Source organism: Lingula anatina, chromosome 1 (genome assembly GCF_051362555.1).
Source record: "Lingula anatina isolate TDL-2025a chromosome 1, LinAna3.0, whole genome shotgun sequence".
Lineage (NCBI taxonomy): Eukaryota > Metazoa > Brachiopoda > Lingulata > Lingulida > Lingulidae > Lingula > Lingula anatina.
In genome coordinates this window covers 20,439,244-20,465,525 of record NC_141767.1, presented here as the reverse complement: position 1 = coordinate 20,465,525, position 26,282 = coordinate 20,439,244, and the positions used below count along the sequence as shown (strand labels likewise).

The 26,282-nt window shown below is 35.9% G+C and overlaps 1 protein-coding gene across 5 annotated transcripts; it reads left to right on the top strand.

The window, feature by feature from the left end:
* Positions 1-1,880: 1,880 nt before the first annotated feature.
* LOC106151061 (protein lin-28 homolog) lies at positions 1,881-24,675 on the top strand. Of its 5 annotated transcripts, XM_013524147.3 has the most exons (6): positions 1,881-2,269; positions 3,244-3,294; positions 8,270-8,402; positions 15,695-15,798; positions 21,202-21,374; positions 22,012-24,675. In XM_013524147.3, exons 3-6 carry the CDS (start codon positions 8,393-8,395, stop codon positions 22,172-22,174), a joined length of 450 nt encoding a protein of 149 aa, XP_013379601.1. In that variant the 5' UTR covers positions 1,881-2,269; positions 3,244-3,294; positions 8,270-8,392; the 3' UTR covers positions 22,175-24,675. The 5 variants fall into 5 exon arrangements, with proteins under 5 accessions (XP_013379601.1, XP_013379599.1, XP_013379600.1 ...); XM_013524145.3 differs by lacking the exon at positions 3,244-3,294; XM_013524146.2 differs by lacking the exons at positions 1,881-2,269; positions 3,244-3,294 and adding an exon at positions 7,146-7,289.
* The last annotated feature ends 1,607 nt before the right edge of the window (positions 24,676-26,282 follow it).

Here is a 26,282-nt window from a genome sequence, read left to right as displayed (position 1 = left end):
AATATATATATATTTTTTTTCTTTGTTTCTGATATATGTACAAAGCACGGTGACTTGTAGGCCCATTAGGCCGGCTGATGTATTTATATCATATGTCACATTAATAAATAAATACTATACTATACTATTTTATGTGGATTGTGACATACAATCTTTCCACAATTTATGTGATGTAATGAAAAGTTACTGGCAATGAACTGATGCCAATGGGCCTAAATTACAATATTTCGTAATTAGACGCAGCATCTTATTGTAATGTACCGCTCAAGGAACAGACTCTCATTAGAGCACAAAAACGACTATTTAACGGAACCATCTCTTAGTGTTCTTTTTCTTTCTCCCTTTTTTTTTCAAACAAAGCACACTTGAGTGTGTTAAATCGTTAGCAAGATTTGGGAAATCATTCTCTTATTCTGTCAGTCATATTTTGCACTCTCCTGTCAGTCATATTTTGGACTCTCCTGTCAGTCATATTTTGCACTCTCCTGTCAGTCATATTTTGGACTCTCCTGTCAGTCATATATTGCATTATCGTGTCTTTAAAAAATTTGGTGTTATAAAAAACACACAACACGCGTGGTATCGGTCTAAATGTCGTTTACAAACCGGCTTTCACTTAACCAACGTTAACTAAAAGCCTTATTGGCCTGCATGTCTTTTTTCGTTGTTTAAGAGAAAGGAACTTTGTTCTTTTGTTACAAACTCTAACCTTTAAACTTTACGTTATGTATAAAACTAGACGAAAAAGCGATTTAATAAAATTATTAGCACAACATAAACAATTTTCATCATCAATTTAAGTCAGTAAATACATTTTGAGAACAATTAAACAATAAAATCGAATAGTCTGTATAGAAATATTTTCAGCTGGTCACTCGTACACGCACAAGCACAGTAAAAGGGGTTCAATAGTAAACATACCAAAATTTTTAAATCATGCTATCATTATATTATATATTATATTTCTTTATTCATACTCTTTATATCAAACTGAGCTGTTGAAATTGTACAGGGATCAATAGTAATAGTAATAATACAAAAAACTTTATAAATAGCAACAAAATGACATATATACAGATATGCATCATCATTACACATATGTATGAAGTGTTTTTTTTTTAATCATAACCTAGGTGCGAATAACCATGTGAATGACTAGCCATTTTCTTTTAATTCCAAACATCATTTAAAACAGTTTCTCTTAATTTTGTTGGCATTATTAACCTTGACTCTTTGGGCTTGTTTACTTCGTTAGATTCACTAAAAGTGAGGTAATCTTTCATCAAACATTCATTTTCTAGATCTAATTTCCTGGTACATTTAAATGTTGATTTGACTCATACGCAGACCCGATGCAATTTTTCCGGCTTTATCCAGATCTCACTGGCCCACGAAAAAAGAAGCGTAGAAAGTCAAGGAAAAAAATCATGCCTAGAAAGAGACACACAGAAAAAAACACTTGTCTCAGAACAATAACAAACACCTTTATTACAGACGAAACATAGAACACGTAAACAAGTGCCAGTCGTATATGAGAAAAAGACGACTCTCTTAATAGTTCATTTCACAAATAGTGCGATTCAGTAGCATCGCTATCATGGCTAAGCTACAGCTGCCTGAGTCCAGCCGGGGGTCAGGTTCAATATCCTTAGTAGCCTGTGGTCAGTTAGATTAGTGGACACTCTAATATAGATGAATAATATGCAAATTGCACTGCGCAGTCATTAACCTTAAGTTATCACAGAGAACCAGCGTGTAATCTAAATGGTATTACGTAATTAGTTGACCTCCAGGCCACGACTCCGCTTTAGGATATTGCATAATAACATGCAAAATATAGCTGACCAACCAGATGAGAGCAGAGAGCGATTTAAATAGTTACTGAAATTCCAGAGTCATATAGCTAACAGGCACCTTATATTATTTCTTTTACATCGTTCAGCTGACTGCGGTCCTTGCGGGTCCCACCAGACCCCACTGTTGCCAGAGAGCAACTGTTCTTGCTCACCGCCAAGCTACGAAGAGGCATAAATATTCTTGAGCCATTTGACCACAATGTGGTCTTAATGTTATCTCCCTGGACAAAGGTCATATTGCTCTGTTCTGCTGGTTCCCTGGATGTTTATATTTAAGGACTATGACCACTACTAAAATCCACTGACCTCGTATTAATTTATTGGCGCCCGGAAATTACTACAAGGAATCTATACACGGAAGCGTGATCTAAAGACCCGGATACTGATGATCTACGAAGTGGGATTTTAAAAACGTGAGTGAGGATTTGAAGCTTTTTTTGTGTGATCACTCGCCTAGTTTTAATTTTTACAAGCTTGGATGTCTCGCTACTGCATGGGGTGCATGTTTCCACGTTTCCACCTATCTCTTTTTCGTGAAAACATTTTTATGGACAGTCAGTTTCCTAGCGAAAACTATTCTTTGGAGATAATGTAAATGCATATTGTACAATGTTAGCTGGGAAGTTCCGAGAACCCTCCGTATATACAGGCTTATTCTATACCGCATATCCAGGGTTCTACTTTATCCTCTCATATTACGTCATAGTATCGAATGTTCGAGCGCATACGCTGTGTAGCTTTTCCATCCAGCCCCTGCTACCCCGCCATGTTATATTTCTCCGTGATTGAATAGTGCATCGTCGCACGAACGTCTTGGAGAGATACCCTTGACTTTTATTTTTTATGAACTTTTATAATACTTGGGTCCTGAAATCTCGTTCATTTTTTTGGATTAGAAGGAGAAATCCTCACGATGTTTATTAATAATGCGCATTGTATCTACTAGCTATGTCACGCACCCATGTAATTTATGAAAAAGATTTATTCTGCACTATAATTGTGATTTGTAAATGAGATAAGAAATTTAACCCCGGAAATGATTATGAATTTATTACTCGTAATACATTGTCAGGTTTATATGAAGGAAAAAAAGCGTTTTAACTAAAACCATAGCTTTTACTTCTCTCTCTCTCTCTCTCTCTCTCTCGTTCTTTTACTACGTAATCTGCACATAAAACCATTAACCATTAAATTTCTCAACCATGCCATAAGCAGGATCATCTATGTGTTAATTATTTAAGAACCGAAAAATACATTAACAGAAAAGAAGAAGCGTTTAAACCTGCATTAAGAACTAAACAGACAAATATATGTTGTGGCATCTTTCATTATTAGATTTTTTCTGTTGATGTAAAGCTGTGTGCGTTTATCCCCTTTCTTTCTTCAGAGTTGAGAGGGAGGGAGAACCACACCCAATACCAATGACCCATTAAATCACGTAAGACCTTCCCAACCTTTTAATAATCTCTTTTAAGCAGGGTTCCCTTACTTTTGACTATTTTTGTAACTGGAACAAAAAAAAACTAAGAAGAGTTTTATTTGATCTCATGGAAAATGTTAGATTACAAGCTGCAGTACCTGAATTCTTAAAATGTGAACACCGGTCGTTGACATCGCCGCTATCGCATTGGTGACACGCGAAGAGCACGACAAATGACTGTCATTTTGATATCATGCATATGCAAGTTTGTTTTGACTTTGACATATTGCGTCTCATAAAACTTAATGCAATGCTAAAAATACCACTTAATAACTACACAATTAAGTCATTTATCTCTAGTTGAGATTTCTAAAAAAATGGGAAGTGACATTGGGGGGGTTTCGTGATGGTTTTTCCGTTAGCATGAAAGACTTCTTTTCGATGCTCATTCCATTGATTATGATTTTTTATATTTGTTCATCTGTACTTTGATTGTATTTATGAACTGTTTTAACCGATTTTAAATCAAGTTTTTACAGCATAAATTAAATTTCCCTTATGGAATTTTGGTTTACCTGACGCGATAAAAAAAACTTTATGATTGGTACCGGTACATAGATGTATAAGCTGGATATTTGTTTTTATATTATGCCAAATTTTTCTTTTATTTCACATTTATGCGTGTTATTGTCATATTTTATATTCAAATCGTGTCGAATACATACCCTTACCGGTTGTTTTGTAGGTCAATAAGATTTTAATCGTGTTTTTAGGTGGACCGTTGAATTATATAACATTATTTTTAAATCCTCTTTTACTCTCCTGTGTTCATGCACTCCCTTAGTATTCTTTTAGTTAAAAACATTGCAAGAAATACATAAATGCTCTTTTAAATATTTTTCACCCCAATTGCCATGTCAACGACGAAAATTAATTATCTTATAAGCTGTAAGACTATCAATTTCTATGCATTGATGTCAATATGAAAGCAACTCTGCAAACTAACAAAACTAAATTATGATAATGCATAGCTGCAAAGATTTTTATGTGTTCTTTGGTAATACCGTGGCAATGGCATAGTTTGATCGTAACCATAACTGTTATTTTGGATACACAAGTTTTTTCTATAATTTTCTATAATGAATAAAGATCAGCAAGTTGTCAGCATCCTCCATATGCAAACAAGCAAAAACGACAAAGTGTCTTACCAATTTTGCCTCTTACATAATACTGATGGTGTGAATCGTATATAGACCACACACACACACACATACACACACGCACAGTACCCCTCATTCTATTTACACGAATTCTACTGCAGATAGCAAAGAAAATAATAGAACTCCTAGAAATATTGCATTCTTTTTCCAGTATTCCCCCTCCATTTTTTTTTTTTTTTTTTTTGGGGAGGGGGGGTGCAATTTGATCATTCGATTGTTTTTTCCCTCATAATTCCGATACAATGAACTTATGTATCAAGCAGTTCAAATAAAAGCCAAGCAAAGCTGAGAACAAGAGAGAACGTTGTTCAGAATGAAAGCAGACCTTGCTCTCATAAGATTTTGAACATAAGAAAAATTATGAAATCCACACTGCCGAGCAGGAAACTTCAAAATGCGTCAAAAATAGAAACATGCTCATTAACCAAACTGGGAAGGCGGCTTCTAGACGTAGGGAAATTACCGAAACACGTAGAATTAAATACTGTTTGTTAGGGTTGGGCATTAGTTGAGAGATTCGTGGAGTAAATAACTCTTGTTTGTAACAGCCATGCGAGTCTCGTGGTAGCGAACACAAGTTCTCGGTTACCGAAAGACGTTATAGTTAACTTAACACCCTTCCTAAATATGGCGTGGGAGTTTCCGAAAAGACCCCGCTCAAAAATGCTTAGTTTACTACAACAGGTTGACACGTTGGCGTCCGTCCAAAATAATTGATACCTTGAGTCATGTGATGTTTTAGTTGTGCTTGTTATGTGACATTTGATAGCGGCAAGCCCAGTTGACTTTTACGACTAGAGCAGCAGAAAGACTGGAAAACGTAAATATGTTGTTTAAATTGGAAAAAGGCTATTGCATGTAAATAGCTTTTTAATCTCTTGTCACACCACGATACATATAACATATTCAAAGAGAAAAGGCAAGAGGTAAGCGAGAAAAGGGGTTCTCATAGGACTGATTGTTTTGTTAATATGATTATGAAGGGTGTAATTCAAATTTTTTATATTATCTGACCCAATCAAATTCTTGCACTTCCTATTTCAGGGGATTTCTGGATTTAGGAAACGTAATTGTGATCTGGTCACATCCCAACTGGAACTGGGACTTCAGGGGATTCACATATATCTTGTTTTTTATCGTGATTTATCCCTGACTTCATTTTTTTTTTTTTGGAAAAAAAACACTAATGAAGTATTCTTATTAAATGTAATAAAATAACACTGAAGTAATTAATAATATCTTCACATAATAAATTTTACATTAATTTACTTTTTGTATTTTGATTAATATATTATTCTAATAAATATAATAAGGTGAGGTCAGCCAATAGTAGATAAGCCAAGTTTTCTCGTTATTTCCCGCCTTGTACAGGGTGATATGATTAAGAGGACCTGCAAACACATAGGTCAAATAGAAATTGACCAGTACAATTAACCAGTATTTTTCATTATTATTAATATACAACTCACCATGTGATTGATCAATGAAAAATATATAGAATTTCCAGTATTTTCCGAATAGCTCGAAAAATTATCTGCTCTCTGTTTATCAATAATCTAAAAGAGATGATGATTTATTTGTTACAAACATTTTGTAAACTAGAAAACTAGACTGAATCGGACAATATTTATGTTTGTTGATATAACGCTCAGTAGGCTCGAGATGGAGTGGGGTTAGGGGAACAAAGGGTTTTCTGTTTTATTTTTATGTGATTAATATGTGGATATCTTTTTATCACAATTTAGGTTTGAAAAGTGGAATTAGAACATAAAATAACAGAAGAATAGATTTAAAACATAATCGGCTGTAAGCAGGTAATTGTAAAACTGATGCACTTTTTGGGGAAGGGTTCATTTAAGAATGGCATTGTTTTTCTTTCGTTTTTGTATGCTACAAAGTTTAGTGTTCCCGGTTTTTCAATATATTTTAACTTCTGCTTGTGGGGAGGAAATAAATTAAAAAACTGCTTTCGAACCGAGGAATTCCGTATATGGTTTAAAATAATTTTAAAACGCAGCAAATTGTGCGTCTTTTCAAATAAATGCACTTTTCACATTTCCTAAATATTTAATGTGTTATATCGGTAAATTATAAGCTGTCTATATACACTGGTTTCTTTAAATTGATTTCAAAAAGAAGAGTGAAACATATATGCACAAGCAATATGTATATGAAAAGTGATGAGAAGAATGGCTGTTTTGAATAATTGCTCTTAAATTTATTTCGGATCAGAGTTGATTAATAAAATTAACGTATACAAAATACAAAACATGAAATATTACATACATAAAAATGAAATATCGCCTATATTATGTATATTTTGTTAGTTTACATACACGTTAACCATTTGAATGTCATAATGTATTACTTGGTGCCTTTGAACCTGTTAATTTAGGGGGTAATAATGAAAGGATTAATCATGCAATTTCAGCTGTCGTTTTAAAGAAATCGTTCAATTTAAAAATAACCCTGATGATCAATTCAGCTCTTGCACCGGGTGAACCGCAGGTTTAAAGCCCCTTTTTTCTCACTGAAATTTAAACCTTGAAAGGCATTCAAATTCTTCCCTTCCACCACCCACTGCTTTCCCCACCTCCTTGGTCCAAAATCCATAAATTAAAGTCATTGTGTGAAGAGAAAGAGTATCTGGCCATCGCCAAGGTCAGCATTTATTCCCGCCAATTCTGAACTTCCGGTCATTCTGTAATCTTTCATTCTCCACTTGTGTTGTTTGCCCGGTTCGGTGTCGTTGCTGTTTTACCAGGTGACCAGAGTCAGTTCAGCGTTTCTAAAGTAAGTTTTCCAGTTTCATAATATTTTTTAAGTGAACAACACCAAGTTTCTATTTTTCAATAGGGCCGTAGCGCTGTTGTGTTCAATACAAAAGCGCCACGGTCAGTGATTATCGTTGGCCGTTAAATCACTACTGACCAAACAGGAAATGGGCCCAATTATATGACCGATGTCATAAGATAAATTAATATATTTTATTTGCATTGATTTAACCAACATTGCCGGCTTTAATTTGATAATTAGCCCGAGGATACTAAAGGAAAGCGTATGCAAAGAATGGCACTTAATAAATAAAATTTTCTGGAAATCTTCGATTTCTTTGGCGTTATCTTTAAAATGTCCAAAAGTTATGGCAAGTAAGAAAAGTTATTGTGTTAAATTTATTCGGTGCGCTTTGGGACCTCGTTTAACAGTTGAATCACTAACCCCATTGACTCATTTATCTTATTGAAATAATGCGCTTATATTTGCACTTGAAAGATATAAAGTTTTCTAAATGTTCTTAAAATGCTTTTTCTTGTGTTACACTATCCGGTCGTAACCTTTAAATAGTGGTTGTTGGAGTGAAAATTTGCGCGTACGTCAAATCGTAGCTTTTTCTCCCTTTGGCGTGGTATCTTGCCTGCCCTTTGACCTAGATTAGTTAATGCCTATCAGTTCATTCATCAGCGCTTTAGAGCGCCCGCAAGCGGCAAAGCTACGTGCTCAAAATAGTGCGCTAACCTCGCTATTCGAGTTTGGTTAAATCAGTGAATGAATTTCGACAACGCGTTGTGTTTACACAAGTCCGTTGGTGTCAACAGTTAACGCAAAGGGTTCAATGAGAGGCTGGCACCAAAAGGAAGGGAAGAAAGCACGTGGTCGCCTACTTAAGAACGTTGTGACAGTTCTGCTGTGCTGCGCGATTAGCGATTGGTTCAGCTTCAAATGAGCCAATGAGACGATTGCTTAATTAGCTGTATTAAAAAATGTCATTCCAGGTCACGTGACTCGTACTTAACGTAGGACGTCGTATGATTGAAGGACGGAGGGAGAAGCGGAGGTGTAGAAGGAAGCAGCACAGCTCTGAAGGTGGCTCCCCCGCCGAAGTGACTTAAACGACCATGGCCTCAGGTTCGAAACCTTTTTATTATTTCAGTAAAAAGATAGGTTCCATAACTTTTTGTATTAATATCTCCGGTGCATATGTGTGTCAAGAGAAGTTGAGCGCTGGCTAAGATTAGGGCCCACACAGCCAATTTATTTCGTTGAGTCAATCACAGATGCAAACAACAAGGCCAAACAACAACGTGCGTTGTGCCAGTTCAGTTTTTGTTAGGGGGCAATTTATGAACTGGTATCATCTACTGGAGGTCACTACGTACTGTTCATAACCTTCTTGTGGTTTTAACGCTACGCATTTATGTACATGGGAACATCTCAGGCATGCATTGTAGCTCTTGGTTCTACACATCTACCGCATGCTTCCCAGGCGTGATGCATTGGCATGAGCCCGATACAGGTTCACAGGGAGAGGTCAAAGACACAAGGTCTGAGGATCTCTTGTGCTAGCAAGCCAAAGGTGCAGTCTTATTTGGCAGCAGCGTCCTAGTAGTACTACATTTTCGGTGTTCATTAGATGAATATTGATGTGAGACTTTTAAGTACCATTGACAGAAATAGGCCTTTCTGTATGGGTTTGAAGAAAGTATGTGGAAAATGTTCAACTTGTAGTACCTCTCTTATTCTAGGGTAATGACCTGTAGTCTTTTTTAACGCGCAATTTTTTAGAACAGTGCTCCTTGCGTCAATTTATATGTGTATTTGTCCCCAGAGAGAGAGAGAAAGAAATCTGTGTAGGGTACCTTGGCCCATATTGTATGGGTACGTCATGTGGTCACCAAAATAATTTTTCAAAATTAAACAGTTTCCAGTAAGAAATTGTCATTTGGAAAATGAAAAAAAAAATGGATTAAAAAATAAACGAAACCATCGGGAATTGGCAATCACACCTATTGTTTAAATAGTCCATCTCCGTTTGGCAACTCGTGTTTTAATTTCTGTTAGGTTGATCTTATTTCCTTATTATTATTATAATCATAATCTTGAATCGTTTTTGCGAAGAATATTGTTTGCATTAGACTTTGCACAGCTGAGCATCTGCTAATGAAAGAAAACATTGGCGAAGACAAATCCTGGATTCAGGCGAATTTTAAGCTTTAAATATGTCAAAGAGCAAAGGTCATAAAATGAACAGCAAACTAGTATGAAGGAGAAGCCCTTGAATGCCACATACTTTGGGGCTTGATCGACAGATGATAAACAAGGGATATCTGTCATTTCAGATATATATCCACGTAGATACCTTCAACCCCTTCTGCTTAATCATAATGTATTTAATTATATCCTGTATCTAGTAACGATGACCTAGTAATAGCAACGCTGAATGAATAATAACCTAGGTCATAATTTCATGCCATTTCCCTATAAGTGCTTCACGTGAATGGCTACCGCAAAGCTCCATTGAATAGGGCCATCTTAACCTGCGATCATTTTCTATGTAAAATATCTGTTGACCTTGTCACTAAAATAGGTAAACATAAGAAAAACGTTCATCTTAGGCCAATATTCGAAATCGGTTTTCAAAGTGGACGCCGAGGAAGCGCGCATGCTCCGCATACAGTATAAGAGAATTGTGTCATGGCGCACTACGATCCAGCGTGTGCTAGGCTACAGTAGTTTGAGAAGGCGCCGTAACGCTGGTCCCATTCACAATCTGACTTTATTCACGCTAAAGCTGGTCTAAGCTCGACGCTTTGGGATACGGTGTTGGCTCGACGTCCAATGACGCGCCAGAAGTCCCAAACAGCGAGGAGTACTGGGTTCCGAGGAGTAGCGGTAGCGCGAGGCGGGCCCCACGAACAGGGAAAAATATGGCTGTAGCAGGTTCACCATACTTTCTATTTAGCATGGCGTGTTTGAAAAATTGTAGCAAAATATAGTTATAGATCCAACGCAAGTAGGTTAAATAGTTTACCTAACTTGGAAGGGATTGGTTCTTGTTAGGCCCAGAATGTGGATTTTTACGGACATTAATTAGAAAAGTTAACTTATTGTCTTGTTCACTTTTGGACAATCAACCTAACCGAGCAAGAGAGGTATACTTAGAGAGTTGCATAACGCTCTGGACTCCTTCCAAACAGCTTTGTGTATTATAAATACCACTTAATAGGGGGTGCGGCGACCCTGTCAAATATATTATTCAATTGCTGCGTTCCTTTCAATATGGGTTAAGGTATGTTCGTCGACCTATTTATCCCTGGTCATTGACTTGGTTTTCGGTGATGAATATAGGCTTGATACTGTAGCTTCTTCGACGTTATAAAACCAAAACTAAGCACTAGTACTCTCTTGAATTCTCAGCGAAACTGTTGATGTTTTTAAGATGCTAGAATTAATTTTAGTTGAATTGTTATATCTGCACTATTTCGTTTTTACAAAAGTTATTGAAATGTTGCTGGAGTTAATATTTAAGTTTATAAATTAATTTTTATGGCAGTTGAAGTTGTGATATTTCATAAGAATAAGAAATTTGCTCTTGTAAGAAAAAATTTAGGGATGTTTGAAAATTTATATATTGTTTATACATTCCTTAATATTTAATATTCTATGGTAAATTGGCTTACTTACGATTTTTGCAGTTAGAATCTGACTCGCACATAATGTGCAATATTTTATTTTTCTTTGATTTTATATGGTCTTTCCGATGACTATCTGACTGTTTAGGAATAGTACAGCACAGAAAGAGTTAAAGAAAATATTTTGATTTAGGAATAAATGATTGATAAGGGAAGGCAACTAAACTCTAAATTTGATTAAATCAGTATGCTGTTTGGTACATAAATAAAAAAAGATATTTGACCTTTTTACTTGCTTTTTATATAACTAGATTTTATCTTTTCGATATTAAAAACAATAAGCAATGTTATTTTAGAAAATCAAAAATAACATCTGACAACGGTAGCCAAGAGCCATCGGTGAGAGACCCCATTATGTTGATTTCCATGTTTTTCTAGGTCAGTAACTTTGACATGTTCATAGGGTTCTTGTAAAATTTTATGAAATCTTAGTTTGAACACTGGCTGTTGTCTTCCTGGCGTGGACCTGCCGCAGCTGGAGGCGAGAAAGCCTGATGTACCAGATAAGAAAAGCCATGTCATCGGAAAAGAAGCATTGCTTTCGTCAAGATTACACGCCAAGGTTGAATGAAAATATTTTGAAGGCTTTACTCACTTGGGTCATCTGCACTTGAGCTCTTATTTCATTGTTTTTGAGTGCAGCTCAAAGAATGTCATAGTTCTTAGGGAACCGTGAACATAAAGCATGGGAAAAAGTGAACTCTTTTTCGAGAGGATTGACCAGGGGGGAAGGCGGGAAATTAACAGAGTCGCTGGACCTTTTTCTACTCCGCATAAAATCAGTAGTGTTTGGTGCCCAAAATTATATGTGTATTATACCGGGTTAGGTACCTCTTTATACTTGTATTCTGTGTTTTTCTGTCTATCTTTGAGGTTAATACCTAGTCCAGTTCAAATTGAGCGTGCTAGGTGAAGAGGGACTCGGAGAAATTAGCTTCTCCTGACCCAAAGAAATAAACATTTCACCAGTTTCCTGTGACAAAAGAGAACAAATAATAAATGACGGTATCATCAGATTACAGAAATATTAATCACGGGGTCCTGGTTTTAGTCTGGGTGCTGCAATGTCGACGTCAAAAAAGAAGCAACAGTAATACTTTTTATAGACCTTAAAACCGCCAAGATAAAAATCCTAATAAAATGTCTGTTTTGATTTTCTTTTGAACGGGTATGCGGCTTTCCCCGCAGGACTTCCCTAAATTTAAACCGAGCATAGTTATGCGACCTCATTTCATCAAAAGTATGGACATTTTTAAAGGAGGAGGGTAAAAGGTCAAAACACCATAAATTATGAATAGAAGATAACAGCAAAAATAGTGGTCAAGCGCTGGTCCTTTCTTAAAAATTAAAGCATATTAAAAAATATTAAAAGTTTTATTAGGGTCAAAATTTAGAATTTTCTGACTTTTTATATCCCCAACATTTGGTTATATTTTAATTTAAAATTCACGAGGAATATTTTCAGTCCTATTAAAATGTTAATGGGAGGAGTATATTTCAACTCTAATACATTCACGGTGTTGCTTTTTAGAGGCTATCGCTGCCTGTAAAAACCTACCCTCCTGTGGGCTCATGGCTTTTCCTGCCTGGTCGTAAAATCTTCACAGCAGCTGGCTTCAAATTAGGGCCTGGTCAGTTACTGAAGCCACGAAGTGGCCCATCTGTGTCCGACACAAAGAGAAAGAGGAGAAGAATCTTGCAGCTGACATATAATTATCAAACCATTGAAGAACGTGTGTGAGCTATGCCCCAACTGCTATCTCAAAAGCATTGTTTATATTTTACATGCCTTTGTATATCTGAATAATTTTAAGTGAAGTGTTAACCGTTATTCATGACTTATAAATGTGGTCAGTTTAAGGTGGAGAAAAATTATCAACAATATATGTAATAAACATCTAAGCAGAGAAAAAAAATCAATGAGTGCTGTTTCACTTTAGCTCTGAGGTCGCGCATGGCAGTAAGATAGGAATGAGCAACATAATGGTGTGTTTACAAATTTTATGTATTAATACTAGCAGCTTAGGGCAGTGTACGGTATGGTCAAGAATATAGGTCAACTTCATGACCTAGTTAGATATATATTAAACACCCCTGGTCAATTTATTTTGAGGAAAGACAGCCAAGTTTTTCAAAATTGATTTTCGGTTGAAGGTTTCATAGCGTTCATGGTGAGCAGGATTTACTTTGAAGGCATCAAATAAAATTGTTTTAATGAGCTATCGTTATTGTGTTAGATACTACGGTTACATTTTAGTTAATAATAGTTATTTTCATATTTATTTATTCTAAAGCCAACTGTTTTCAGAAATATAATTTTATACTTGGCAGTTTTCATGAAACTGCTTTTCCTTCACTGGTTAAAAAAATATATAAATTTTTGCGTTAATGTGTGCCCCTTTTTGCATGTCGGGTTAATTGTCATTTCCTTCAGTGATCACAGTATATCTGAAGATTATTTCACTATAATTTTGATGTACTCAGTGAAGAATTTTTTATAATTCATTTTTAAAGGTCGGGTCCCCCATAATACTGACTTTCTAAACCTCACAAAACTGAGGAGAGTAGTTTTCTACACAATATATCTGCTACCTATGGCTCTAGAAAAGATTTATGAAGCCAGAAAATAATCCAGTTAAATTCTTTATGAAATACTTAAGGTTTTGGTCGGGTCATATTTTTGACTCTGAATATATTTCAGTGGGAATAAGGTGGGATGTTTCGCATGTAACTGAAACTGATGCCCATTGAGGAAAGATACACAAGATCTACAGAACGTGACTGTTTCAAATTAGCCAAACAATAGAACAAAAATAAAGAGAAACATTCCAGAGAACTGGTGATTTTAGTGGTGTTTTCTGCCTCGCAATTTCTGAGACAGAGGGAGTGCGATATTGCGAATATGTATGAATATGACTAGACGTAGTAGTGCTCACCCGTTCTATACAGTCTTCCATAAAAATCAATAAAATTATGTAACGACGACAGTTCTCTGCTTCTTAGCCAAAAATAATTCATTAGCTCCTGGCTGCATCTGAATGTGCTCTTATGAGGTACACGAGAAACCATGGCAACATTATGCAGATCTCTCTATGTTGTGCAACCTCGAGGAGGAGGATGAGAGCGTAAAGATTCACAGGGGTGAACCGGTGCATGTTTGTCAAGCCGAGCCGTGTTGTTGGTAAATTAGAAGTTCCTCGCGATCAGATAAGACCTTTCTAGAATGAAATAGAATGGTTATTAGTTCTTTCTCTTTGCGTACACTAGGAGGTCAACAGTTTGAGGAAGGCCCGCCCTGGTTATAGTAAACAAAGACGAGTGTACTTAAAAGATATTTTAGCTTTTATCCAGTTTATATTCATGATGATATGGCCATGTTTTGTGAAGTAAAAGCACTCTATGTATCAGAAGAAAAGGTCGAAAAAATTGAAAGTGGTTATATAGCGATATTATATTAAAACGGCGAAGATATTCATCGTTTATTTATTGATCTTGATTGTCACAACTGTGTAATTAATTATATTTATAATATTTTTGAGATGAAAATAAGCAGGGGGAATACGTGTAAACTGTAGCAAATTTTTAGATGAAAAAAGAAATTGCATTTACCTCAGTGACAACGAAGAAAATTATATTGCATTCAATTATTATTAATTACATTTGTAAGTACTAAACAAAACACAACACAACAAGAAGATCACTGTGCTGCCATCAAATTACCTATAGTATTTTACTTAGCACCTGCAGATTTATATTTTTATTTGAATGAGTGCCTCCCAAAATGCTGTCAGTGATTTTGTAAAGATTCAATATTTAACATGTAACTTAAAATACTTGTAAGATTTTGTGTTTCCTTGTCATTTGTCCCGAAAGAATTTCCCTTGAACTTTAGCAACATCCAGAAAAACAAAACTGTAAGGTTACGTCAGGTCAGAGCACCGACGCTCCAGGTCAACAGTCCGACATTTTTTATTCAAAATTCTGTGTGAAATCTCTCTGTTCGTGTCGGTTAAAATTAGATTTTTGCTACCCCGGTACGATTATGTAATGATTCTAGTTTTAATCGCCGTGAGAATATCTTGGTTTCAATGGCCTCCGTCCGTTACTTCAACGTCTTCCATTTAGAAGTCTTTCTGCCACACAACGGCGGCATTACTTGACGCGAGGTCAGTTAGCCGATCGGGCCATGAGAGGGAGCCAGGGTGAGATGGGGTCAAGTCGAGTGAAAAATAAATACACCAGGAAAATTGTTGCAATATGAGACAATATTGTGTGCAATACGCTTGCCGTTAGGGTATACCGGTGGAGAGAAGGTCAAGTTTGAAATACGAGTTATGTTTTTGTAGGCAAAGGAAGAGAAAAGATGGAGTTAATTGGCTAATAGGTGTTTAACACTTCGAGCGAACAGAGAAAAATCCTGAAATTTATCTCAGGTTAAGTGTATGTAGAGTCACAGAAAATAAGTTAGTGAATTACAAATTATCTGATACATTACCTGAAAATAAACAAACGTTTTAGGGGACTTGTTTTAAAGTTAGAGGAAATGAGAATATCTAATAACATTTACATGTTCAGGTCATAAAAAAGATAAAGATCACCTTAAAACGTTTTTCTAATGAAATGAAAAATTATAAATCCCAGAAATTAAAATGCAATTTATTCCTTAGTCTACTCAGCCGAATTTTTTTTAAAAGTTTGATGGATAAATATGATTTTATTTTATTTTAGGGGGACCAGGTCGACGCAGGGGGAAAGTGAAATGGTACAACGTTGTGAAAGGTTATGGTTTTATCACACCAGATGATGGCGGTGCGGACGTGTTCGTCCATCAGGTAGGTCGAAGGACAGGGTCTCATGCTCTGTCAACGCGTCGACTATTTATCATCTTAACCACACTACAGAGATAATTTTCTGACTGAGGCACCATTGGCGATAAGTTTACACGCTGGAAAAGGGAGCTGAATCAGTCGTCGAATTTCTTAACACCTTCCTAGCAATGAAATTTATACGAATGAAAGTATATAAATGACAAATTCCTGATGTGAAAAAATAATTTTCAGACCTGTCTTAAAATTATTAAAGAAACTCTCAAAGGATAGAAATTGTCAAAAGTAAATGAAAAATTCCGTGGAGTGTTCAGCAATTTTCTTGCAGCAATACCGCTGTATACTTATATGAAAATTTATGAATATAAATTAAGGAAGCATTCTTTATTTTAATTTTTATTTCAGTAAGTAGGGCATTTGTAGAACAAAACATGAAGTAATTTCCTCGTTTGAAAAGCATGTAACTAGAGTAGTCACTAGAATTATTTAGAATAAAAAAATAAAGGAACTCTCTCTCTTACTCTGCAATTTAAGCATAATTGTTAACGACCATTTTTTAACCATTCTAGGCTTTAAATTTTTTCAGAAAATACAAAAAATGCATTAAAAACTTAAGGTTATCCCAAATTTTATTTCATTTATTGATTACTGATTAAAATTCTTTTAGTTAGACGAGAATGAAAAGTTTCCAATGTAATGTTAGTGATTAGAAATTATCTTTCCTCTTGTCTGAGTATATATCTAGCATTGCGAAGAGGGAATCGTCATTGAAACTGTCTGTGCTGAAAATTGAGGAAACATTTCGGGGGAATGAATTGAATTTTGATTCAGTTTTTGTTATGTTGTAGATATATTATACTGGTAACTGGTAGTTAAACAAGGTGCGTTTTGTTCAGTGTTAGATTATGGCGTCAAACAAACATACACATATACCGATATAGGTCTTTTGAAATAAATTGAAATAAAATTAAATGGCCGCCAGGTGTCCTTTCCGTTGGTAGCCGTAGTTTCGAACCTCGCAAACTTGATGTCTGCTTTGCATTTGCAAAATATTGTAGTTCTCCATGCGCAAGGTAACTGAACGACGACTTTATTATGATGGTGATTTTTCTTTTTCTACTGATTGGACAAGGACTAGTTAAACTTGTGTAAGTCATAGACTTATTCCCTTCTTTTATTGATATTCGTAAATAATCAGAATTCTGAACATGGATTAAAGATATGTTATATGCTTACATATTTTTACACTCGGCATACAATGATATTATGCAGAACGGAGATATAAGGTAATCAGTTTCTGTAAGAACCTTCTATTTGACACAGGCAATATTTAACAACCGGCAGTACATGAAAAAGGCTAGTAGAATGTAGCTTATCGAAACTCGATTCTGTGGTTGTACATGACTGTCCAGTCAAACAAAGGAGAGGTCAAGACGCGGTCAAATGCGATGAAATAGAACAATATAATTATAGACATTAAGGTTATTAAGGCCTAAGTACAAACCGATAGAGAGTGAGTGAATGAGCGTAAAAAGGAGGCGACCTTGTGAGGAAATGGGAAGGAATATTGATCATGTAAATTCGTATGAATTGACAAGTTATTTTGTCTGTCTATAAGCCTATGTTATCATAGCATTTTCACAATAAAAATAGCCGGCCCTTAAAATTGTGATGTTACAGGATTTTTAAACCGTCCAGATTTATGGCGGCAGCATTTTTGCAATTATTATGATTTTTATGTTTGCTGTGTCACTGTCACGGGATTGAAGGCAACAGTTATAATAACAACATAAGTGTTTCTCTAGATTTTTTGTCAGTGTTCATTGCTATTTTGACAGTGAGCTCAACAGGCCGAATTTATTAACGGGAAAAGAAAATACATTAATACAAAGGTTTTATCAACTGAGATCTTATTTAATTATTTTTTCTACACCTTTAAAGATAATTAAAATGGGTCCTATAGCGCAATGAAACGTTGCTGAAAATGTTCATATGATTTTCTGCCAGTGACCGAATACAGAATCGGTGTATAAAATGCCCCATTTAAAATGTGAGGAAACAAAGCAGCCGAACTTTTATTTATCTGTCACATCGCGAGTGCCATGACACGAAAAGAATTTGTAAATTAATTTTTAAAGAAAAATCTTACTTATCATGCAGCTTTTTGTGCTTAAAAGTGTTAAGCCAATGTATCCCAGATTTCAGAAATTATACTCTACATATTTTTTTTTGTAGAGCGCACAAATCCATGCCGTATAGAAGAAAAAAGGATTCGCAGCAAAAATAAATTTAACTGGACAGTTAAAAACACTGTTTACTTACTAATGTACTCGTTAAGTATCTCTAAAAAGAAATTTCTTTCAAAAATAAATTCTTTATCGCGACAAAAAGGTCCGCCGCTTTTCCCGTTTCTTTATGAAAATAATTTTTAAACTCCACAAAGATATTCGATATCCAAGCCCAGTATTCCCACGTTTTCTTTAAAGCAGTCCTATTCTTCTACGCTGTTAAACTACATTATTAACTTCCATTTATCTTGATTCCGACCTATATAGTAGCCCACCCTTCGAGGGCATTCTTAAAGGCCACAAAAGACGTGATCTTGGGCATTACGTAATCTAAAATAGCTGAGAGTTTCCGTCTGAAACTAATCTGGTAAGTCAGGTAATTGAGAAATTCAGGTGAGTTCGCCTAGAAAGAATCTAATGCACGTGATAATCTATCTCGGAGAGAAACTTGGTCGTGTAATAGACACAAAGGAAAATAACTGCACTCAATGACTTTTCAAAAAAGTGAAAAAAAGATTGAAAAGTTATTTTTCCTGTCAAAAGTGGAAGTTTTGCTATAAAAATTTGAAGGTAATTGTTGATTCATTTACCCAGTCTACCAAATCTTGTGATATTGTAGTTTTTAATGAAAAACATAAACTGAAAATGAAAACTGGAAGATCTTAATGATTGTCGTACAAAAATTATAAAAAGAGAAATAACTGTAAATGGCCAATATTAACGTAAAATAAATAATTTAAAGTTAACACATTAATCCCCTAATTTGTAAGAAGGACTTCACAGCAATCTCACACCATATTTGATAAAACGAAGCGTACAATGATCAGTTTTCTTTGCATCTAGAAAGTTGTCTTGAAAGATATCCGATCTTATTCCGTAGTCAAAAGGAAAACGTCCGTATGAAATACACATTAAAATGGCTGGAATTCCAGTGGTCAGTCGATCAGCTGACCGCACCTCGCCACGGTCTCCTTTCATTACAGGATAAATACATTACTCTACAACAATGCTCAGTACTCTGCCATGGTCGGGGTGGTTTATATATTTAGTGAAAGAAACCGGGGGGAAAGTAAAACAAAAAAAAAGGAAAGTTAATTTTGTGCTTAAATTGACACAAGCCATGTAGACTTGCATTCAGGGCCTCGCTTACACACAATTATCTTATTCAAATACATGCAATTTTAAAAACGATGTTACGTCAAGAACATGTTTCCACCTTCATTAATAATATTTTATATTTCAACGTGTAGAAATACAACGGGATCGGATATATGTAATCGCTGTTTTTTGGAATAAACATACTAGCGTATTTTTAGGACTTCAGTAATATATATATATATATATATATATATATATATATATATATATATATATATATATATATATATATATATATATATATACGCCTATGAAATATTGGTTTACCAGTTCTAACCTCTGGCTATTGCCTTTTCATTTGGCTGGTAACCTTAAAATTTGCCTAATTCATGTGTATGTCTAAAAGCGCCATGTTTACATAATTTGGCAGGTTTGCAAGGTGAAAAACGAGTTAAAATTATTTAGCTCGTCTCACGTACAACCAGTGCGGATGGGACTAATATAATTTCTTTGGCACCTCGTAACTGCTCGGGTTTCGAGTCTTGCATAACGCACACCTAGAGTAAACCTGCATTATGCCGAGAACTGACCGTTACTATAGCAACCACTCGAATCAATAGCCAGTGGTCTGTTGGCCTCCTAGATCTAGGTCACCAGTACGGGTAGTACGCTCTGCCTGTTGAAACAAAACCCGCGAAATTTTGTTAGCACAGAAAGGACGTCCGTGGATCTATTTGATAGAGATTTTAAAACAGAAAGTTATGAATCAAATATGAGTCCCCGTGATATTGAGTGATAAAGTTAAAAATAAAATTTGAGTTCTGGTGATATTAGGTGCAAAAATGGCGAATTTTGAACGGGTTTTGAGAAAATATTTTTACAAAGTCGAAGATGTTTTAAATATTTACCAAGAGTATACAAATTCTGTGATGATTGCAGAAAATGAAATTGCTAAGTAGGCCTATCCGTTGGTTAGCAAAATGTTATATTTATGTTTTATATTTTTATGTTATTCAGTTTAGTGAAAAACAAAGATTATTTTAACCATGTAAATGAAGGCGTGAGGAAAAATTTGAATTGAAGATATGAATAATCGAAGAAATTTTGACTATACTGTAGGGGAATAGAAATTTTTCTGTGTATTTATTCATTAACTGTTCAATCATTTCTTGCGAAGAATAGAAAAACTCCGTTTTTTGTGAGATTTACCTGGGAGAAAAATATGTAAGGTACACGGATATTGAATTAATAAGCCAAATAATGTAAAATTAAATTAAAACATTATGGTTTCTGCAGAGAAAAGTTTTGTTAATGGTTTTTGGCGATGACAATGCTTGCAAAAAGAACACCAACATTTCGATTGAAGACAATTTGCAAATAACTATCTAAGGAATGAGTCGTAATTCATTATTTTCATAATTGTTAAAAAATACAATGCCTTTTTTAATACCATTTCGACGGGATTTGTAAAAAAAATTACTATCGCCGTAAAACATCTTTGCTACTAAATAGATATGAATATCTGAAATAGTCAAGCTCTTTTTACTTTAATTATTTTTTAGATAACGAGGAAAGTGTTTGTGAAATAAGATTCATAAGAAAAATTGTTGTGAAATATGATTAATAAGAATAGTCTATTTTTTTTAGTAAGTTTAGCTGCTACTACAGAAAAAATATTTATATGACAGATTCAAGTGCCCTTTAGCTAAGTAACGAGAAATTTTAATGTAAAATTTTGGCACATTTTGCAATCTCGCAACCAATCTCGATATGAGTTTGAGGAAGCTTTATTAAAATCAGTATCATGGAAATAGTCGGAACATTCTCTTTTTGTCATTTGTTGTCTTTTTTCTCGGGCACATGCCTAAGTTCGCCCAAGAGGTATGATCCCCGGACTCCCTCCCCCACCCCTTAGGCTTAACGAAATAGTTTAACTGCCATGTTCCCTGTAACATAGGACAATCAACAAATACGTTGTCATTTCTGGGAATCCCATATTATCTCTCTTTCCTTATATTTTCAGTCCCGGATAAAGAAGAACGGGTTTCGTAGTTTAGCAGATGAAGAAGAGGTCGAATTTGAAAGCCAGCCATCAGACAAAGGCGTGGAGGCGACATACGTGAGCGGACCGGGAGGCTTGGACGTTCGGGGCAGTGAAAGAAGACCCCTCTCCAGGAAGAAATTTAGAAAAATTCGGTGCGTAAATTACTTCTTTTCCAGTTCAAACCGTAATTGTCTTGCGCTACGATAGACATATTAAGGTGAAATATGCGTCATGATAAATAAATGAAATTGACATTTGAGCACAAAAGATCGGTTAAATGGCACGTGTGCAGTTAAGTTACGTAATTTTCTCAAAGCTTTTTTCGGCGTAGCTTCCTTGGGAGTTTCCGTTTGACTCTTCCAGCGGCGGTAAATTACGTAATATCTGAATTTTGGGTCAGGGTATCCACTTACGAGGTGCGCCCGCACAAAGGGACTAGACGTATTACCAAACTTATCAAAGTAATAGCTACTTTCTCATGGACAGCGTTTGTAAAGCAGATTTTTTTATTGACCGTCATTTATAACGGTTCTACGCACAGTGTGTTGGCAAAATTAAAAGAAACAAGATATGGACTTATCATCGAATGCCATGTACCATACTTGACCAAAACAAAAGGGAGCTGTTTTAAGACCTAAAGCCATAGAAATTATAGAGATTAAAAACGAAGTTCAAGAAACGAAAACAACTGTTTAGGAAAAAAATCATATATTGAGGAAGTTATCAAAAGCACTAAGTGAATTTATGATAAACAAAATTATATATAACAATGAAATGTTTATGTTTCAGATGCTATAATTGTGGTGACTTTGGGAACCACGTGGCGGCAAAGTGCCCACATGGCCCACTCCCAAAACGTTGCCATAACTGTAAGGGAACGGATCATTTGATTGCGGACTGTCCACAAAAGAAACAGTCAGAGGGAGAGGACAATGGATACCCATCGTCATGATAAACTTGCGAAAATTTTCCAAAAAAAATGCGGCGTGTGAAGCTCTCAAGAGATTTAGTTTCAATATGCAAGCAAGAAAAACAAAGAAATCCATTATTACTGTCATTGTCAGTACACTACGACGTTTTGAAGTCCCAAAAACTGGATTTGATTTATGTGTTACAAAAAGTTTAAAAAAACGTCCAAACAGCCTGAAATTGTTGAACAACTCTAGGAAGCGGGAGGATATGTTGCAATACATTGTTTTTTGTTTTTCGAGCTTAACCCTGCAAAAAAAGGATACTACTGTTAGCCTCCCTCCCCATAACGGGTACCTTGATTGCGTTACGATTCCGAGGGGAGCGGGTACTGTGCAATCTGGAACCGTACCTTGTGTGCACAAAAGTAGCGATTGATCGCCTCCACGTTACTACCTCAACAATTTTTTTGTTCAGGGGAACAGCCACGAACATTTTCTTTAGACATTTTTTGTACTTTTTTAAAGGATTATGTTTTATGTATACTTCAATTTTAGATTAAAAATACTCCCATGATTCATGCTTACGATGGTAACGATAATATTTTGCTTGAAAGATGATTGATCTGTTCAGTTTCAAAATATGGATTTACGAAGAGGAAGCGATCGTGATGTTTACACATTGAAAGATAGTGGAGAGTCAAAAACATTTGCTACCTCATCATTTCAGTGGGCAACTGAATATCTATGGACCGACCCTTAGAAGAGCCAAAGCATTTTCATAAAAATTTCGCCATGTTAAAAAAACGACCAATCAAAGCGAATGTGTATTCATAAGAAGGCTTTCAGAGAAGCCGCCAGCCAGCCAGCAGACGCTTGTATTGATTTTATATTTACTTGGAAGAAAGTAGATAGCAGCCTCGAAGCTAGGCAAAGCGAAAGAGAGAAAGAGAGGTCATTCATTCGTTATACCAAGGCCTGGCCGTCTTGTACTGAAACATCGTGCACTGGAAAGATGCGGGGTTGGATGGATGGCTCTCTCCGTCGACAACCTATCAGGGATTATTAGAATTGACCTGGGTCGGGGTCGATGTACTAATATTACTGTTATCACCGTTTTGTATTGTCCGGGCACAATTGCCCTTGTCGATTCCATGACCCAAAGATCAACACGGAATCATTTTATACCACCGACGAATAGCTGGCATACTTTTAACATGATACGGATGTAACCCAACGTTCAGGGCGACCGATGCGCTATTAATCGTAGAGTACAATTATTATGAGTATTATCTTCACTGTATTATCGATACTACTATAACAATATTATTTTAGCGTTTTAGTGAAAGTCAGTATTGCTTTCGGGACATACAATTTTGTATTTTACAGTTTCAGATTCGACGGTTACTGTTGGCTTTTATGTAGTCTTAGTTGAGTATAGGGGTTATTTTTTTACCTTGGAGACGAGCCAATTTATAACGCGCAAAAGGTGGTCATTCATTAGAAAAGAGCACTGGTACTATTAGGCTGCCAATTAGTTTGTTATTCATTGTTATTTTTGTTAATTTTGGGAAGTTCAACTATTGAAATCAGCCACCAAGTTCCCTGGCAACGAAACCCCTTTTCGTTCGTTCTGACTGCGAGAAAAGAAAGAGATCGTCCATTTTGATGGTTAGTGGTGCTTCTTTGTATCATCATAAAGCTCAGGGAACATTATTTAAACATATTGCGGATTGATGGCAATGTGGAAAATGTTGCTAAGTTTCCATGGTAACGTTACGCTGAATGTCAAGCCTGGAAAATTGAATATTTTGCGGTTTAGTTGTGAAGTTCAACAACTAACCGCAGATATTCACTTTTGTAGATTCGTGCGCCCTGTCATTCAGCCGGTACCCTGTGTATCCTAGGCAAGGACAGTTAGTCACCCGAAAGATGCGTGCCTATGATTCTCAGGGGTAAAGTTTAATATATGTATGTATCTTTATTATGTATAATAAGTGAATTATAAGCGGGCCCGTTTGCGCTCACCAGCGATTCCAGCGTAGTTCAAATAAGTAAGATCTTCACTGTACTTGAGAAACTATTTGCGTTCAGGTTGCTTTCATTACGACGCAAGGCAGAAGTGTATGACCGAACATTCTGGCTGTAAACTAAACCCGCTTTCACAGCGAGTCAATATTTATAGATATGACAGAAAATAAGCAAAGCAGCAGGGTGTTCATTTGCAACGCCATGCAGCACTCCTTGTTATTTTTGGTTAAATTTATTTGATTTCGGCTATTGAGATAGAGCGGTGTAGATGAGTTAATTTCGAGCTTATTTTTTAATCATATACAATTTTGTGAGCTACTTGAGAATTATAAGTTGTTTTCTTCGAAACGGGTGATGTCTTCTTTCACCCCAACGCCATCTTTTGTGCCATTTTGTAAGGCACTACATCGTAGGAGGAGCAAAACAGCGAAGGAAAGGGCTAAATAACGTCAGAATGGTATTACAAGTGTATATTTGAGTCCTTTAACAATAATAAAAAAGTAGTTTTATAATACGTTTGTTTTTTGTTCTGAATAGCTTCTACGTATTGCCATTTTCTGCCTAAATGAACCATGTGATCAAATTAATCGTGTTGATCTGATCGATTCTAGAATTTGTCTTTGGAGATATGCGTAATAACATCTTCGTAGTGATAATTTATCACCTTCTTCCTTGCCCACTTGATTTTGCCAGAATTAAAAATGCTCTTTTTATGCCAGTGTAGTATTACCTTGAAATCATAAGCAGATTTTTCTCGCTGGGATGTGATTATTCGGGGGATTCCTAGTCGCATTCCTGTATATGATAATTCGGGGATTTCTGGGATGTCACGTGATATTACATAGTCTACAGCTAGCTCGTATTTGACAAGGGATCGCCAAAAATTGAGAATTATCTGGCTTTTCTGTGGAAGGTTGTAGCTTCATTTCAATGAGACAATGTCTCAGTCAACACCTCCTTTTCTAGCTATTTTTCCACAGTCCCGCGTTACCTAAAATATGCAACGAAAATCACATTATAGCTAGGTTAGAAGCTCCAATCGTTATTCCACAATAACTGCACCTATCCAATGTTGCCATTACTATTTCGGTTCTTCACCACGTCTTTATTCAAATTTAATTATTTTATGTTATATTATATTTGCGGGGGGGGGGGGGGTGTCTAACGCACTTCTTTCCATGCAAGCTTCAGGCTGGGGTTTGGTGACGGTTCAATGTATCTGCAGCCAGAGAAATATACCTTTTTTCTGCCGAGATTCTTTGTGTTCCTGGAAAATACTTAGTTTTCACACTGTAATGTAAAGACCCTCCCGATACACCTGTACACAACTTTTATACTTCCTCAATGATAAATAACTGCTTGCTGCTGCTCTCTACTTTATCGTTTACGTTCATCATCCAGCGTAGGTAGCAGGGGCGGCTGTTGTGTTTTAGTCACATTACTAACTTACTAATGCCACCCCTCTTGGAGCATAGGCCACCTACAAGATTCTTCCATCCTTCCTTGTTTTTTGCTCTCCTCTCTAGTTGTTTCCAGTTCATACCAAGTCTCTTGGTTTCAGTATCTGGCTCTATTCTCCTGGTATTCCGTGGCCTGGCACTCTTTTTTTACACATTACGGGGTCCATAGTAAGGTTTGTCTGGTAGTGTTTGTTGGAACCTTACTAAGAGCATGCTCAAGCCATTTCCACCTTGTCTTCTTCATGTCATCCTCCATTGGTAGCTTCTCTGTTCTCTGCCACAGCTCCATATTACTGATAGTTTTTGGCCGCCGTATTTCCATTAATTGTTGCTATTCATATTTAAAAAAGAGTCAAACACGAGAAAAAGGTCATAAATATAAAGCAGTATTTCCCAGATGCAGACGGCGCAATACATAATAGATAACCAGTTATCTAAGTCCGACCCCCCTCCTTATGTCTATTTGTCCATTGAACATGTAAGTAAGAGTAACATTACTTAGGATAGCACAGATGAACAAAATAATTGTTGAACTTCTTCCGATAAAGTTGTTAAATTTGGCACCAGACAATGATACTACAACCCTTGACTGGAGTCTCTCTATGCGAGGCCATTTCGATACCCAATCCCTGGGTTACCTTCCAAGGGTTAGCAGGGTCAG

Excerpts from the sequence above, each read along its gene's own strand:
- LOC106151061 (XM_013524143.2), top strand. Across the intron at positions 15,799-21,201 it reads CGGACGTGTTCGTCCATCAG|TCCCGGATAAAGAAGAACGG; the intron begins GTAGGTCGAAGG and ends TTATATTTTCAG. Across the intron at positions 21,375-22,011 it reads AAGAAATTTAGAAAAATTCG|ATGCTATAATTGTGGTGACT; the intron begins GTGCGTAAATTA and ends TTTATGTTTCAG.